General features: G+C 44.2%; 1 protein-coding gene across 1 annotated transcript in view; it reads right to left on the bottom strand.

Moving 5' to 3' along the window:
• The window catches only part of ankar (ankyrin and armadillo repeat containing), a 313107-nt gene that overhangs the window by 98090 nt on the left and 196795 nt on the right, over positions 1–18222 (bottom strand). The window contains exons 13-14 of the mRNA XM_041200254.1: positions 14733–14977; positions 9086–9254 (exon numbers count right to left, since the gene is read on the bottom strand). Of these exons, the coding sequence (XP_041056188.1) occupies positions 9086–9254; positions 14733–14977 (414 nt within the window). The remainder of the gene's footprint in view (positions 1–9085; positions 9255–14732; positions 14978–18222) is intronic.

Here is an 18222-nt window from a genome sequence, read left to right as displayed (position 1 = left end):
AAGATTCACGACCTTTTGAGTGAAGAAATTAAATATTTTGCATTTGTTGATTGTTGACAAGTTGACGGTAAAATGAAGCAGGTCCAGGGTGCCAGGGGATACCTTGATGATGACGGGGGTAGTTCTAGGTCGACAAATAGTTGATCAAGAGTGATGGTAGATGGCTCAAAGATCACAGAGGCTGGGCAATTGTGATGGAGGGAAGGTCAAAGTTAACAAAGGGAGGCTTGCAGTTCCAGTATTAGAGTGGGCATGTTCAGGGACATATCTGCGACAGATGGAAGAGGTGGCTGGAAAGGATGAGAAGGGAGGTGGCCAGAGTGGGATGGTGGAGTCCAGGGTATGACTGATTGCACAGCAGTGGGCTCCCCATTGGTCCACAGTCATCAAGTCAGGAAGGAGGGCCAAATAGACTGTACTGACTAGAATTTTGCCAGCCTTCTCTCCACAGTTCATTTCAGGCAGGCAGGATGGGTCTTGAGCACCCAGTGCTTTTTGATGCTGTGGCAGAGGAAGAGAGGAACTGGCAGAGGGTGGCCAAAGGCCAGGTTCAGCAATGGCCAGAAGGAACACAAGGGGTGGCAGCAGAGAGTCGGGCTGGTCAGGATGCTGGCAGCCAGGAGTAGGTGTGATGCCGAGCAATGGCATGTAATATACGGCATGCAGAGTAACAAACTGAAAATGTTAGAGATGTAATGTCAAAGATGGCTGAGGGTGTCACAGCAGTCAATCACTGACTTATGTCAGCTCCTGAAGGAAGACCTATGGCCCCACGGAATGGGAGGTAATGCTATGCTACAGCTGTTTGCTGTCCCTGCACAACTGCAGGGATGTCTCCTGGGGGAATGGGGATATCATCAGAAGTCTGGCTCATGACACCTGTGCAGAATCCACAAAGCCCAGCAAAGGAGGGGTATAATGTCTCCCATACCTCAACAAGGGCACCAGTAGAACAGACCTTTGGACTGCTGAAGGTAAGATCCAACGGTCAGGATCACTCAGGCGAAGTGTTGCAGTACGAACCAGAGACCCAAGCATCATTGTGGTCTGCTGCGCCTTCTATAACCTAGCACAGCAAAGAGGTGAGGAATTTTCAGCCAGTAAGATAGAGAAGCCGAATTCATCCTCAGACAATGATGAAGGGAAGAATCAGAAGGCCCTGAAGTGACCCTGAAGACCCTCCAGTTGCAGATGCCAGGGTGATGTATCAATGTGTCAGACAGGCTTGTGAGACCCTCGTTGCATCTGAATTTCAGCTAGAGTGAGGCCCCTGCAAGATCTCTTGATTTCTGCCTCAACAAATGTCACTATGGATGTGTCAGAACATTCAGCACACTCCCTACAGATTTGTCAGCTCTGTCTGTTCTCTGCTCAGTACTGACATGAGTGAAGCATCAGCCTCTAAGGACTTTGTGCTTGCCCAAGGCGTCTCTGAGACCTGCATCAGAGGATCACTTGATGTTGAGTCATGAGTCTAGAACCTGGAAGCTGCTTTACTTCCCCAATGTGCATCGTGGATGATGAAAGGTTGACATGCATGGAGACAGGGCATCTTTAATTGTCTTGCATATAGTTTACCTTAGCCTTGAGTGTGATTTAGAACCCAAAATCTCAGCTCCTCTGCGCTCCTGACTGCCTGCAGTGTTATCTTATAAGAACGTAAGAAATTGGAACAAGAGTAGACCATTCGGCCCCTCGAGTGTGTTCTGCCATTCAATAAGATCATGGCTGATCTTCTTGTGTCTCGATTTCCACATTTCCACCTAACCTCAATAACCTTTGATTCCCTTGCCTAACAAAAATCTACCTACCTCTGCCTTAAAAATATTCAATGATCTCGTCTCCACCATCTTCTAAGGCAGAGAATTTCAAAGTCGCACAACCCTCAAAGAGAAAAAATTTCTCCTCATCTCTGTCCTAAAAGGGTGACCCCTAATTTTAAAACCGTGGCCCCTAGTTCTGGACTCACCCACAAGAGGAAACATCCTTTCAATGTCCACCTTGTCAAGGCCGTTCAGGATCTTATATATTTCAATCAAATCACTCCTCACTCTTCTAAACTCCAGTGGAAACAAGCCCAGCCTGTCCAACCTTTATCTCATAAACAACCCGATCATTCCAGGTATCAATCTCGTAACCCTCCTTTGAACCACTTCCAATGCATTTACATCCTTCCATAAGGAGACCAAAACTGCACACAGTATTCGAGGTGCGGTCTCACCAATGCCCTGTATAATGGAAGCAAAACATCCTTACTGTTATGTTCAATCCCTCTCGTAATAAAAGATAGCATTCCATTAGCCGGCTTAATAACTTGCTGTGCCTGCATACTAACTTTTTGTGATTCAAGTACTAGAGCCCTCTGCACCTCCGAATTATGCAGCCGTTCTCCATTTAAGTAATACTCTGCTTTTTTGTTCTCCCTGCAAAAGTGAGCAACTTCACATTTTCCCACATTAAACTCCATTTGTCAGATCTTTGCCCACTCAATCAACCTATCTATATCTATCTGCAACCTCTTCATGTCCTCTTCAAAACATACTTTCCTGCCTATCTTTGTGCCATCTGCAAATTTAGCTACCATATCTTCACTCCCCTCTAAGTCATTGTTGTAAATCGTAAAAAGTTGAGGCCCCAGTACAGACCCCTGTGGGACTCCACTTGTCACATCATGTCATGTGCAGAGGCCCCAGATAGCTGACGTGAACATTGCAAGGTGCTGCGCTGGGCCATAAGGCATGGCTAGCGTCTCCTGACAATAATACTCTGGCAGCTCTCAGATGATCAATCGAAATGGTTACGTATAGATAACAATGGCACCGGTGTGCCTAGTTTCTGTGTGTATATCTCAGACTGTAGGGATGAAAAAGTGTAGCCCTGAAGTGGAATCAGAACAAGGCTGCAAAACATCTGATGTGTGCTCTTTATTTTCAATGATTTGGGTCCTTAAGGGCTAGATGGAGTGTCAGCATTTTTGAGAGCACAAATTCTACGGATAGGCATCAAGGGGAAATTGGGAGACTCCAAGCGGAGGCATGTTCATGCATAGTTTGTGATGTTTGAGGTCCATTGAAAGGTGGGTTGAAGGACAGCCTCGCATCCTTTATCGAGAGTTACAGATGAATGTACCTGAAGATGTCTGTGACGCTGAGGACCGAGTATGATGAAGAGGCTTCAACATTGGTCTTGCATGAGCTATTGTCTGTGTGGAAATACCGCAGTGCAGAGTCCGAGTTGAACTTACACATGAAAGCGATATCCACTGAGTGAAGAATGACCTCCTTGAGGTGCTTTGTCATAATACAGGTATACTGCCATGAGCGTATTGAGGATTGCAGTGCTGCTTCTGCCTCTAGTAGGCTGCCGTAGGTAGTGGAACTTTGGTGAGATGATCGAATAAAGCTGCACCATCTAAATTTTTCTCACGAAATGGTCTGTAGCAGCTATTGTCACATTACAGAAAGGCTACATGCTCCCAAGGCTGCCTTATTTTCCAACAATGAGGACATTGTCACTCTAGAGTGTAACTACTTATTCAGAGACTGAAGTAGTTCGTTGAGATGAGGAGAATAACAACAAAGGTGGTAAGGTGGACCCAGCATGGATGGCACTGGTGAAAGAGCATTGTCATAGCTAGTTGGCATCATCCTCCTGGAGCCTGGTGGCTATTAGTGTTTCGCATGTATGCCTGCCTTGCATGACCTGTGCTATCGCATCTTCCTCTGAACCCTCTGCTTCCTCGCCCTCATTGTGCTCAACTCTCATGACGTCCTCATCATCGGAGGACACGTGGAACTCCTCCATCTCGACATCTGGCAAGACATCCCCCCTTTGCTGTGCCAGATTGTGTAGGGCGCAGCAAACATTGATGAGATTGCTGGGGAGCATACTCTGGGGAGTGTACTGGAGAGCGCTGTCTGACCTGTCCAGACATTGAAAATACATCTTCAAGATGCCAATAATGTATTCTATCAATGGACGTATGGCGGTATGAGCTGCTTTATACCTCTCCTCTGAGGGACTTTGTGGCTGCTGAACGAGTGTCAGCCACGTCTTTTGGGGTATCCTTCGTCAACAAGGAGCAAACCCTGGGTGTGCTAAGAACACTTGAAGGTCTGTGGCACCTGTGAGTGACTCCAGATGTACGAGTTGTGGCAGCTTCTAGGGTATCTTGCTCATAACTGCATTATACCTGCTTCTGGTGATTGCAGACTAGTTGGACATTGAATTGTAGTTGCTGCTGCCAGGGAGCTCTTAAAGTCACATGAGTACAGTCGATGGCACCCTGCACCTGTGGGAATCCAGATATAACAGCAAAACCTGCTGCTCTGGGAAACTGGTTGGCGTCATCTAGAAAAAACTGCACATAATTAGGAGACTTGTTAAATAAGGCGTTGGTCACTACTCTTATGCATTTGTGAGTAGATGCTTGAGAAACCCTGCCGTGGTCTCCAGTGAAGAAGTTCAGAGTGGCGTTCACGTTGAGAGCCACTGAGAATGGATGACCTCCTGCAGCGTCAACTCTTCCTGGAGAATGTCACAGTTGTGAGCCACAACATCCCTAGACATGCAAAGGTGTTGACAGCATTGTCTCTTGCTCATATGGAAGTATGAGGATTGTCATCTGTACACCCTTGGTCTTGCAGGCCTCCTAAGCTCAATGGCTCTGTCAGCCTTCGTTTCTGAGTGTTGAGGGGTCCTACAGGCTCTTCATTCTCAGGATGAGGCTCTTCCCTTTGCCCAGCCAGGTGGCGAAGGGCCCTTCTTCTCCTCCTTTTTAGTTGCCAGGATGAGTGCAACATTGGCTGCTCCATACATTTTTCCCTCATGCTCATCTCTGCAGGAACATTGAACAAAAACATGAGTTAATATAAACGTACAAAGGTAATCAGTAAAGTGATGGAAGGGGTCATCAACAGTGCTATCAAGTGGCACTTGCTTAGCAATAACCTGCTCACTGACACTCAGTTTGTGTTCTGCCAGGGCCACTCAGCTCCTGACCTCATTACAGCCTTGGTTCAAACATGGGAAAAAGAGCTGAACTCCAGAGGTGAGGAGAGAGTGACTGCCCTTGACATCAGGGCAGCATTTGACCGAGTGTGGCAACAAGGAGCTCTAGCAAAACTGGAGTCAATGGAAATCAGGGGAAAACTCTCTATTGCTTGGAATCGTACCTAGCACAAAGGAAGATGGTTGTGGCTGCTGGAGGTAAATCATCTCAGTTCCAGGATATCACTGCAGGAGTTCCTCAGGGTAATGTCCTAGGCCCAAAACATCTTCAGCTGCTTCATCAATGACCTTCCTTCCATCATAAGATTTGAAATGGGGATGTTTGTTGAGGATTGCACAATGTTCAGCATCATTCACAACTCCACAGAAACAGTCCATGTGCAAATGCTGCAAGACCTGGACAATATCCAGGCTTGGGTTGACAAGTAGCCAGCAATATTCGTGCCATACAAGTGTCAGGCAATGACCATCTCCAACAAGAGAGAATCTAACCATCACCACTTGACATTCAGTGGCATTACCATCACTGAATCCCCCACTGTCAACATCCTGGGGGGTTACCATTGACCAGAAACTGAAATGAACTAGCCATATAAATACTGTTCCTACAAGAGCGGGTCAGAGGCTATGAATTTGCATTGAGTGACTTACCTCCTGATTCCCCAAGGCCTGCTCACCATCTACAAGGCACAGGGGTGTGATGGAATATTCTCTACTTGCCTGGATGAATGCAGCTCCAACAACTCAAGAAGCTTGACACCATCCAGGACAAAGTAGCCCACTTGATTAACACCCCATCCACAAACATTAACTCCATCCACCACTGAAGCACAGTGGCAGCAATATGTACCATTCTCAAGAAGCACAGGAACTCGTCAAGGCTCCTTAGACAGCACCTTCCAAACCCATGACCGCTACCATCTAGAAGGACAAAGGATGCAGACACAAATGAACACCACAACCTGCAAGTTCCCCTCCGAGCCACACAGCATCCTGACTTGGAAATACATCGCTGTTCTTTCATTGTTGCTGGGTCAAAATCCTGGAACTCCCTCCCTAACAGCACTGTGAGTGCGCCTACACCACATTTGAATGTGCCTACATCATATGGACTGGAGCAGTTCAATAAGGCAGCTCACTACCACCTTCTCAAGGGCAATTCAGAATGGGCAATAAATGCTGGCCTAGCCAGCGACAACCACATACCATGAATGAATAAATGAAAAATCTTCCTATCACGTACTAGGGAGTGACTGTGGAGCCAATGGGTTACTTTCATTTCAGTCAAGACATTTCACTTAGTTCCATTGCTGTCGTGTCATAGCCTTCAGGATCATGTGAATCGCAGCCACCACCCCAACACACCCCTCCCCCGCCCCCCATCACTCCCACAAACGCTTCTCCAATGACAATGCTTTGACACAGGGACTTGGATCTGCAAGTCTTCTGGCAGGCACTGGAAGCCTCAGGCAGGACTTTCTCAGGTTACATCCTTTGGTTTACTCATCAGTCCCAACTTGCTGTAATGTACTAAGAGTTTGTTTAGTGGGGGTTGTGGGTTCCCTCATATGAACCTGCCAGCCAAAAGGTTTAGAGATCTTATGGCCGCTAGGCATCTGCATTTTGACCCATGGCCCCTTTGCTACTGAGTCATTCTGATACCTGGGATTTCCCACAAGTGGGGCAAAATGTCTTATTTCAATAGTGGCCCCAGTCGAAATTATACTCTCGAATGAATGTGCTTTAAGAGTTAAGGTGCCAAATCTCCTAAGTTGCCACTTGACTCTTCCTGACATGTCTCAGGTGTGGCTTCCTCTCCTTTAGAATAATCACAAAGTAGTTGGGTGCCCCTTCAACCAGCCCACAAGTACAGTGGTTGACTACTCCCACAAGTGTTGACAGCCCTCCCCTGGCAATCTTTTCATACTTTCTTTTGCAACTGCATCAGAATCAGCTTGGAAAATGTTGGATTGAGGCTTTGCTACCAGACCAGCTTTGACTCTCTCCGTGACTTTAGAAATTCCTCGCATCATTCTGGAGGAGCATCATGCTCATGTTTCCCTTCCTGCGAATACTCTCCTTCTTCCCCCTCTAATCCTCGATCCCATTGTCATTGTCATGGAAATCCCTGTCCTACCCCTGAACTCTTTGATGTTGATGTCCAAATGCCCCATATGGACCTGACCCCTCCTCACCTTGAGGCCTATTGCATTGTGAGCTTTAGAGATCACCACCCATGAGACCATTGAGTGCCCACCCCTTCATTACCTGTTTCTCATCTACAGGCTGCATACCTCTCCTGACTGTGACTGTGACTCAGTATGAAGCCAGAAAACCCCAGGACCGATGTGTGTGAGGGGCTGACCACACCATATGTACACCATGCTAGGCATGACTGATAAACTGTTCCACTCCCTGGACTGGGACAAGGACAGTCATTCCAAGCACAGTCTTCTAAATTTTGGCGCAGAGTCACACGACTGTCTATGCATTCAGGCCTTGACTACCTTTTGTGCTCTTGCCCAGGATGGGCTATGCTTTCTGACCCCAGCTAATTAGCTACTCCAGTCATGTGGCAGTGTGCACCCTTCCCCAGTCTTCCCTGCACCCAGTCATGTGTCTGTGTGCACTCTCCCCCAGTCTCCACCCCCCAAGTCAAACCTTTGCACTCCAGCCCCTTCCCTTGCCCCTGAGTTGTCTTACACCCGCTGCAGTCAAGCCTTTACTCTCCAGCCCCTAATGTCCCCCACCTTCCTGCTGGTCTGAAAATGGGCATACTTGGCTCTGAACCCCCCTTGAACTACTGCGGGTCTTGCCTGTGCAACCTGGCATGGAGTCGGAACAGCTGTGAGTACAGCGTAATGAAAGTTAAGTGAACATACCTGAAGTCACGAGTGAAGTGTAGTTCACCAGGTGCACATCACTGATATCTGTTTGTGAATGACACTGGTCTAATTAGTTACCAGCATGGCCTTTTGATCTGGAGTGGGGGTGTGATTCTGGTGATTTGGCTTGATAATGAGTATGCATAACATTTAAATGCATGCAAATGTGGTTCCTGACAAGGCACGGTGGGCTGCCCAATCTGCCATGAAAGTCAGGAGCCGACAATCACAAATTCTTTTTACGCCAGTAGGAAACTGATTTTTGGATGACCACAAATTTTCCCATCAAGCCTGCCATGATGCCACCGCTGACGGGACCAGAAAATCCCACCCTGCTTGCCAAATAATATCTCCCTCCTAAGCCTGAATTCAGGTAGAAGGACTTCTAAACCTTTACGATGTTCCTTAGTATTTTCCATTCTTAAGGTAAGTAAATTTAATTCTCATTTGTGTTCTGCTAAAGGCCTTTAAATTCTTCAGCAACAAATTAATTCCCTCTTCAAAATAGTGAGCTTCTATTGATAGAAATCTGTCATGCTGCAGGCCTCTTGTCATTTAGCTGACCGTGAAAACTGCAGTGAGATCAGTGCACTTATGGTCGGGAAAATTGCCCCCTCAAATTTAAACTTAGGGCAGAATATTGCCATCGGTGTGCTGGGGTGGGCACGATGTGTAAACTAACGTGCGATGATTTCGGGTGTGCGTCCCGGCGTCATCGCGGATCATTTTGATATTTTGTTCAGCAGGTGCACGCCAGAAGTGGCTGCATGCCTGCTGATCTGTCAACGGCCTATTAAGGCCACTATTGGCTGGCAGGTGAATGGCCCAAGCAACTTTCGCGTTTTTCAGGAAACCTCATCCACGGGCGGGATGAGGTCTCCTTAAGGTGTTATAAAATAATTAGTTAAATATTGCAAAATTCACAAACATGTCCCAGCTCATGTCACACATGATGGGACATGTTTAAATAATTTTTTACTTTCTTTATTAAAAAGTTTTATTATCCACTTAATCTCCCTGAGGCAGCTCTGTGCCTCAGGGAGATTGCTGCGCTCTTTCCCGTGCATGCGCGAAAGAGTGTGGGCCCCGGATCTCCCTCCTCCCCCCCCCCGCCTGCCATAGGTAAGATTCTACCCTTAGGGTTTTGCTTGAGCAGACTTAGATTTTGGAAAATCATTTAAAAAAATTACCTGATGTTACACTTAACAGCTGCACTAATAAAGGAATTGCTCCTTCATTAGCTACTAAGGTCTGATTAACTGGATTATTGCTGCATAATATCCGGATGCATTTAAGTACATTGACCAGCACATCTTCAACTTCAGAATTTAAAATCTTCACCAGAGGAGGAATTGCACCCTAGGAAAGTGAAAGGATAAGTATTCAAGGATGCTTAATTAGACACAGTTCCAATGAGTTGAAGAGAAGATATAAATTTAAGATTAAAATAAAAGAAGTTATAAACAATTGCTATAGTACAGAAGGAGGTCATTTATCGTGTCATGCCTGTGCTGGCTCTCTGCAAGAGTAATTTAGCTAGTCTCACTCCCTCACCCTTTTCCCCGCAGCCATGCAAATCCCTTCCCTTCAGGAAACCACAACAGAATCTGCCTCCAGCTATCTTTCAATCAGTGGATTCCAAATCCTAACCACTGATTGCATAAAAACTTTTTTCCTCATGACACTTTTGGTTCTGTTGTCAACCGCCTTAAATCTGTATCCTCTGCATCTTGACCTTTCATCAATTGAAATAATTTCGGTCCATCTACACTGTCTAGATCCTTCACAGTTTTGGTCATCTCTATGCTATGGACAGGGTTGAGAGAGAACTGAAACTCTTGTACGCTTTCCATAACTACGTAATCAGTGTGGTCTTGGAGAGGAAGATTTGTGGTTCTTAGCCTCTGGAGTGTGTGGTCAATTTAGAAATAACAGCAGCAAGACTTTGTGACTTTTAAAAAAAGAGGCTCATTTATTCACACATTCAACCCTAAAGTTTAAACATTACACCAATCACCCCCCCACCAACACACAAAAGGTACAGTTAAAGAAAATAGTATACTTTTACCAGTTGTTAACCAAAAGAGTAGTTCAGAGTTCACATATTGGGTTTGTGGAAGAAGAACAGTTGCTGGGGCCCAATAAAAATAGGAATCTTTTTTCCACTCTTGAATTGTGCAAATGGGTCAAATTAACTGAAGTTGGATATTAGGATTATTGCAGGATTCCCTTGAAGAGATGAATGTTCAGCAGATCACAAAGCTAGGCACTTGCAGCTTTTGTATTATGAAGTCCAACTTCTTTACAGGCGGACTTGGAGTTTTAGAATCAGGCTTGAGGCGCTTTTAAGATGTATAGCCTCAGGGTTCTTAAGGCAAAGATGACAAAGCCTTTCGCTGCAGTGCCTGTCTCTTTTGATGTTTTCTGCAGAGTGCCTAGGTCTTTCTGGGTCTTTAGGTTAAAACTTCCAGTCAGTTTCAGTCACATGACCAATACTAGTTTTGTCCACTCAGAATGACTTAGCTGACAGCCATTGTTAATCAACGGAGAATAATGGATGAGTTTTTCACACTTACTCAGGATGAATTGGTTTCTGCCCAGCCCTCATTATTAGGGTTCCAATTTGGAGACATGGAGTGCTTTGTGTGTGTGGTATGTGGTACCTTTAAGAGAATGAAGGTGGACTAACCATGTGACAGTACTGACCAATCACTAAACAGCTTGGGCTTCTGGTTAACTGTAAGTCTAAAGCTGGAGGTGGTTGTGGGAGCACGCAAAGATTTAGTGCTCTGTCGTCTGTTGCAATAAACAATCACAGTTTGGTCTTATGTTGGTCTCTCTCCATAATCATCAACTAACAAGTGCATATGAAGGCGTGCAATTCAGGTTTACTCGATTAGTGAACTCATAGACTCAAGACATAAAACTGGTGAGGAAGATGAACATAGCAAAATTGTAAGACCTCTGCGTGAGAATCTACAAGACAGGTGAGCAAAATATTAGAAAGAGAATCTGCACCCAAGTTATAAAATAGATGGCAATTAGAGCAGAAAGCAGTGCTGCTGTCATTGTCTGTCATTGGAGAATGTACATTAAGATACTTCAGTAAAGGAACCCATCCTTTAAGATTGGAAGTTTTGGACACTAAACTGAGAACATACACGGGTGAAGAAATAAGACTGAAAGGGTTAGGTCAAGTCTTGGTGATGTATGGAGATCAATCTGAAAGGTTGCCTTTGATAGTGGTAGCTGGAGAGGGCCCCAGCTTAATAGGCTGCAACTGGCTCGAAAAGATTAAATTGCAATGGGCTGAAATGTTTCAAATTACAACGAAAGGCTTACAGGAATTGTTGCAAAAGTATGCTTCCATTTTCAATGATGAGCTAGGAAGGATTTGAGGGCTACAGGCCAGAATCCATGTAGACCCAAACATAACTCTCAGATTTATAAGAGCCAGACCAGTCCCTTATGCTCTATGGGACAAGATTGAAACCTAACTGAACAGTCTGGAAAAACTGGGCATCCTACAACCAGTGCAATTTTCTGAGTGGGCGGCATCCTTCGTACCTGTACTGAAGCCGGACCAAAGCGTGCGTTTATGCAGTGACTATAAGCTAATTGTCAATAAAGTGGCTAAACTTGATAGACACCCGATACCCAAAATGAGGAATTGTATTCAAAGTTGGCATGGGGCACCACACATTCAAAATTAGACATGAGCCATGCCTACCAACAGTTGGATTTGGAAAAAGACTCTAGGGAATTTATCACCATTAATACACACTGAGGATTGTATCAAAACCCTTTGGGGTCTCCTTGGCATGTGCTATTTTCCAAAGAACATTGGAAAACTTGCTCCAAGGATTGCCCCATGTTATCGTTTACTTGGATGATGTATTGGTCACGGGACTGACTGACGATGAACACTCAGCAAATCTAGATGAGGTGCTCAAATGCTTTGCACAAGTGGGTTTAAAACGAGAGAAGTGTCTGTTCCAAGCCAAGGAGGTAGTTTACTTGGGCCACAAGGTTGATGTGCAGGGCTTGCATCCTGTGGAAGGAAAAGTCCAAGCCATTCGCAAGGCACCTGCCACAGGAAATACCACAGAGCTTAAGGCCTTCTTAGGCTTGGTAAACTACTACAGCTGATTCATCCCAAATCTCTCGACTGTGCTGGCCCCATTGTACAGCCTGCTTAAGAAGAACCAGAAAAGGAGTTGGCAAGCCCCAAACCAGGATACCTTCCTGAAAGTGAAATGATTGCTAAGATCGTTGGCCTTGTTGATCTACTTGGACCCCAAGAAGGAATTAATTTTAACATGTGACGCGTCCCCTTATGGAATAGGGGCTGTCCTTTCACATCGGATGGCAGATGGCTCCGATTGGTTATACAATAACCAATCTACAATATTCCCAAATTGAAAAAGAGGGCTATCTATTGTGTTTGGCATCCGGAAGTTTCATCAATATCTCCACGGTCGCCATTTCCATATTATAACAGACTACAAACCCCTAGTGGGATTATTTGGAGAAGATAAAGCGATACCCCCTAACACATCAGCTCGCATCCAGAGGTGGGCAATAATATTAGCTGCCTATGAATACACTTTTGTTCACTGTTTGGGAACTCAAATAGCACATGCTGATGCACTAAGCCGCCTTCCCCTGCCAGCTAATAATGGGGATGCTCTGATTCCCCAGGAACTAGTCTTAATGTTAAAGTTTCTGGGTTCCTCCCCTGTTCAGACCAGATAAATCCGTGAGTGGATGCTGGGACCCACTATTGTCTAATGTCCTGGAGCAGGTCTTGAATGGTTGGTCAGGTGGATCTAAATCCGAGGAGATGTGCCCTATTCTGATTGCAAATATAAACTCTCCTGCCAGGAACAGCATATTACTCTGGTGAGCAAGGGTTATCGGACGCCCGAGGGAGCGAAGGCCGTTATTAGCTGAGCTACATAGTGCTCACTCGGGCAGTGGCAGAATGAAGATGCTCGCACACAGCTATTTGTGGTGGCCAGGCATGGGCTTGGATATCGAAACTCTGTCAAAAGCTGTCCTCAGTGCCAGCAGGTGCGAAAGCTCCCATGCTTAGCTCCATTGCACTCATAGGAACGGCTGGAGTGGCCATAGGTGCGCCTCCATGTCGATTATATGGGACCCATCTTATGCACAATGTTTCGTGAGGATTTTGATTTTAGGCATTCCTCCACCAGTCTGCGACCTCTCTCTCTCTTGTTATGTGCCAGCTTGTTCTTCATGAATAGAGATGGAGACAGTGTTAGCAGGATGCCTGTCAGGCCAGATAGTAAGTATGCCTGGCATGTATGGGCGGTGAGTGGTCCCATTGGACAGGATGATGACAATGAAGGTGCGTGTGAAAGAGTGAACGGTGATGTCCCTTGAACTAGCAATGAGTGAGGGCTCTATGGATGTGTGATGGGTTTGTGAGTGTGTGAATTGAGAGTGATGAGAAGAGTGACTTATCCTTGCGGAATGGAGGAGATCATTCATCTTCTTGCAGCACTGGGTGGCTGTCCTCTTTTGCAGGACGTTGACACTGACCGCCACTTCCAATCCCTCCCAAGCCTGTTTGGTGATGTTGCTGCCCATCCTGCGGCCAGAGCGGGGGGTAGAAGACATCATGGCGAGTCTCCATTGCATCCAAAAGGCACTTGAGGGATGCATCATTGAACCTGGGAGCTGCTTTTCCCTTTCAGGGGTATGCCTTCTTTGCAGCAGTCATGGGTTGGAAGCACTGAGAGGTGTGCACTGCTGCATTTTAAGTATGGTGCCTGGCATGATGAAATGGCGAGATGATGACGAATGAGTGCCTGCCTGCAATGGAAACCGCGTGTTTCTTGGGAATGCATAATTATGACAATATGGCATGGAAGCACTTAGTGCAAATCTGGGACGATTCTGCTCATGATGGGGTAGAGTTTCTTATTTGGGTATAATATCTGGATGCAAATTTACTAGTTTTCCTTTTGATTTTGTGCTTCAAGTTTCTGTTTAAACCCAACTGCATAATGGCAAACATAAAATTTTCCAGGAACAAGTGCAGCAGATAGCATTTTCAAGTGTAAATGTTTATTTTTTGTATTAAAAATATTCCTTGATATATTTAAGTGGTCACCTGGAGGAATTTTATTTCTACACATGAAATTAGATTTATAATAAAAATACACATTTTTAATCAGTCTAATCCATCTCCTATGAGTAACTGGATTTGAAGTAACTGAAAATAACTTTAAAAAATTTATGCAGAATCATTTACTAGTTTAATTGGGTACAGCAGTCAGTTTGAGTACATTAAATATTTTTAATATTTAAAAGCTTTTAAAAGTGCCCTATTAGCTCATTTGAGCCTAAAAAATAGAGCTTAATTTTAAGAGCCTTCTCAAAGGCTCACAAGTAGCAGAAATATAGCATGGTGATTAATTTGACCTGGGGTCATGGCCAGTTTATGGGTTGGGACGGCTACTGGCACAATGTTTTAAACCAGCATAAAAGGGTATGGAAACTCAATTTGCGGTGGACATAACTTATGCTTGAAATTCCTTGATCTTTTGTACTAGTTTGGGCAATTTTAGGCAAATTGCACTGGAAAAACCAGCGCAACCTAGCAGAAACTGTACTCTGACATGCATTCAATAGTTTAAAAGTGTAGCGGTTTTGTTAAATACTAAAACATTTTGCAGTTCAATAAAGGGAGTCAAAACACTCTGGAGTTCAAAACAGGGGCCCAAAAATTATGATGCCTCATCTCTTTGAAAATACATTGCACTATATATTTTTTAATAAAATTCTGTGCTATAAACAAGCATTACTTACAAGGGAAGTGATTAGACTGGCATTATCCTCAATCTGGGCAATATCACACAGGATGACAGAACAACGAGATTGAAGCTCGGGGTGTTGGCTGTGCAGTAATCCAATAAGCACTGGGATGATATCATAATTTATTATTGAGTAACAGACTGCCGCATAGGTGGAAAGATTACACAGCACAGCAGCAGCAATACATTGCAGTGTCTCATGCTTACTGCGTAACAGATTTATAAGAGCAGGAATGCTTTCTAAATAAAAGAATTGAAAAAGTCATTGTTATGTATTGCATAGTGTACTCTCTCGAACTTTCCAGCAAGTTTCAATGTTTCTATGGAGCTTGCTGGGAAATCAGGAAAATAGGACTGCTTAAACTAAGCTTTTGTAAGACATGGAAGTTCAGAGCCGACAAGAAGGGTCAAATGGCCCTTCTTAAGCTGAAAAGTCTTCAGCTCAGGACAATGAAGCACAGCGTATCCTTAATCCAATCTATAGGCAATTTCACATTGCTGCTGGGACTCTAGGGAAGTGGTACTGAAAGGACAAGGGTAGCTGATGCATGGGAACATGACCACTTGTAAGTTCCCCTACAAGTAATACGCCATCCTGACTTAGAACAACATTGCCGTTCATACGCTGTTGCTGAGACAAAATCCAGGAACTCCCTTCCTAACAGTACTGTGGGTGTACCTACACCAGGTGGATCACAGCGGTTTCAGAAGGTGGCTCACCACCACCTTCTCCAGAACAATTAGGGATGGGCAACAAATATTAGCCTTGTCAGTGATGCTCAATTTCCATGAAATAATTTTTAAAAAGTGGGACCATCATGGCCTCTTCCCTTTTTACTTCCACTATATACAGATGACTTCATTTGAGACTGAAAGTAAATAAATGCTTGTTTTCAAAAAACGTTAAACTGTCAAAGGTATGGAGTTTGAATTGTTTATTTTATGGCTTCCAATAGTAGTATGTGTATTTTTTCCTAACTCTGTCACCACACTACCAACATAAAAGTGCCTGGGACGCCTGGGAACCCCACTACCTGCAAGTTTATTTCTGAATCACAGGCAATCTTGACTTGGAACAATATCATTGTTCCTTCACTGTCACTGGGTCAAAATCCTGGAACCTCCTCCCTAACGACACTTTGGGTGAACTTACACCAAACTTCAAGAAGGTGGCTCAGCACCATATATGGGTAATAAATGTTGGCCTTCCCAGTGATGTTCAAACCCCTTGAAAGAATTTTAAAAAATATCACTGTGAGTATTCATAATATTTCATATAGCAGATACATTTTCAGTTATGTACAACCAACAGAGGTTTGTGGCAGTAAAGTTCAGGGGACAGTGATGCATTCAATAAGGGAGATTTCACCTTATTAAAACTGACCTACACTATCCTGAGATAAAATAGTTCTTAGTTTGACTATTAATGATGTGTGGATAGGTATAAAAGCAAAATACTGTAGATCTGAAATAAAAATCGAAAATATTGGAAGTGCTCAGAGGGTCCAGCAGCATCTGTGAACAAAGTAACAGAGTTAAGATTTCAGAACAGATGAAAGGTCATCAGCTTGAAAGGTTATCCCTCTTTAGGGACATAGGAGTAGGAGTAGGCCATTTGGCTCTTTGAACCTGCTCTTCTATTTGATAAGATCATGGCTGATCTGATAGTGGTCTCAATTCCTCTTTCCTGTCTGCCCCCATAACCCTTGATGTCCTTGTCTATCACAGATCCATCCAATACAGTTTTGAATATATTCTATGACCCATACTCCATGCCTTATTGGGGAAGAGAATTCCACAGACTAATGACCCTCTGATGGAAAAAAAGCTCCTCATCTCTGTCTTAAAAGGGGACTTCACTTATTTTTAAACTGTGTTCCCTAGTTCTAGTCTACCCCACAAGAGGAAACATCCACCCGATATCCACCCTATCAAATCCTCTCAGGATCTTATATGTTTCAATAAGATCGTCTTTCTTTTTTTTATTCCATTAGGTATAGACCCAACCTGTTCAACATTTTCATCTCAGGAATGAGTCGAGTGAATGTTCTCTGAGCTGCTTCTAATGCATTTATATCCTTTTTCAAATAAGGAGACGAAAACTGTACACAATACTCCAGGTGTGGCCTCACCAAGGCCCTATACAGCTGCAATAAAACTTCCCTACTTTTATATTCCATTCCCCTTGCCATAATTGTGAACATTCCATTTGCCTTCCTAATCACTTGCTGTATCCGCATACAACCTTTTTGTGATTTGTGTACCAGGATGCCCAGATCACTCTGTACCACCAAGTTCTGCAATCTCTCTCCTTTTAAATAGTACACTGCTTTTCTATTCTTCTTGCCAAAAGTGGACAAATTCACATTTTCCCTCATTATATTCCATGTGCAAAATTTTTGCCCAGTCGCTTAACTTATCTATAAACTTTTGTAGACTTTTTACCTCCTCTTGCAACTTACTTTCCTGCCCAGCTATGTGTCATTGGCAAATTTAATTGTCATACATTCAGTCCCTTCATCCAAGTCATTGATATTGATCATATGAGTGCAGCTCCAACAACACTCATGGAACTTGACACCATCCAGGACAAAGCAGCCTGCTTGATCGACACCCTTCCACAAACATTTACGCCATCCACCACAGACAAACAGTGGCATCAGTGTGTACCATCTGGAAGATGCACTGCAGAAACTCACCAAGGCTCCTTAGGCAGCACCTTCCAAACCCACAACCACTACCACCTAGAAGGACAAGATCAGCAGGCACATGGGAACACCATCACCTGGAAGTTCCCCTCCAAGCCACTCACTATGCTGACTTGGAAATAAATTGCCATTCCTTCATTGTCACTGGGTCAAAATCCTGGAACTCCCTCCCTAATAGTACTGTGGGTGTACCCACACCTCAGGGACTGCAGTGGTTCAAGGTGGCAGCACACCACTGGGAGAATAGATGTCATTTTTAAAAATATTTTTGGAGAATAATGTATTATTCTGTGAAGAAGGCTGTGTGTGTTTGTGTGTATGCGTAAATGATTTGATTAATCTGGGGAAGTGTCACGAGGAATAGGTTGTCAGGGAGGTTTAAGACATGAAAGAATAGAGGTGTAAGATGTGCATTTTTAGTGAGATATTGTGGTGGCTCGAGGTACAAATAAATAGGTTGGATCTAATATTTGCATTTTTAGATAAGTTGAGAATTCGTTTGAATATCAAAGGGAAGTCAGAGGTACAAGAAACATTTTTGCATCTTACAGGAGTTCCATGGGTATGTTACATTTTATTGATCTGAAAGTAGAGACGAAATAGAAAGATGTTATACTTGAAATGATTTGAGTTTCAAAGAGGTGTGAGAACAATGGAACCTGAGATGAAAGGGGAAAAAAGGTATTTTAGAGTTCCTAAGGAGAGCTTGGTGTTTGGCTGTTAACTGTGTGAGGAAGATCTCCTGGAAACAGCTCCAGGCTGGGAGAAGATGCAGCT

This window comes from Carcharodon carcharias, chromosome 12, assembly GCF_017639515.1.
Source record: "Carcharodon carcharias isolate sCarCar2 chromosome 12, sCarCar2.pri, whole genome shotgun sequence".
Lineage (NCBI taxonomy): Eukaryota > Metazoa > Chordata > Chondrichthyes > Lamniformes > Lamnidae > Carcharodon > Carcharodon carcharias.
The sequence above is the reverse complement of the archived record's forward strand: the minus strand, read 5'-3'. Positions and strand labels throughout refer to the sequence as shown.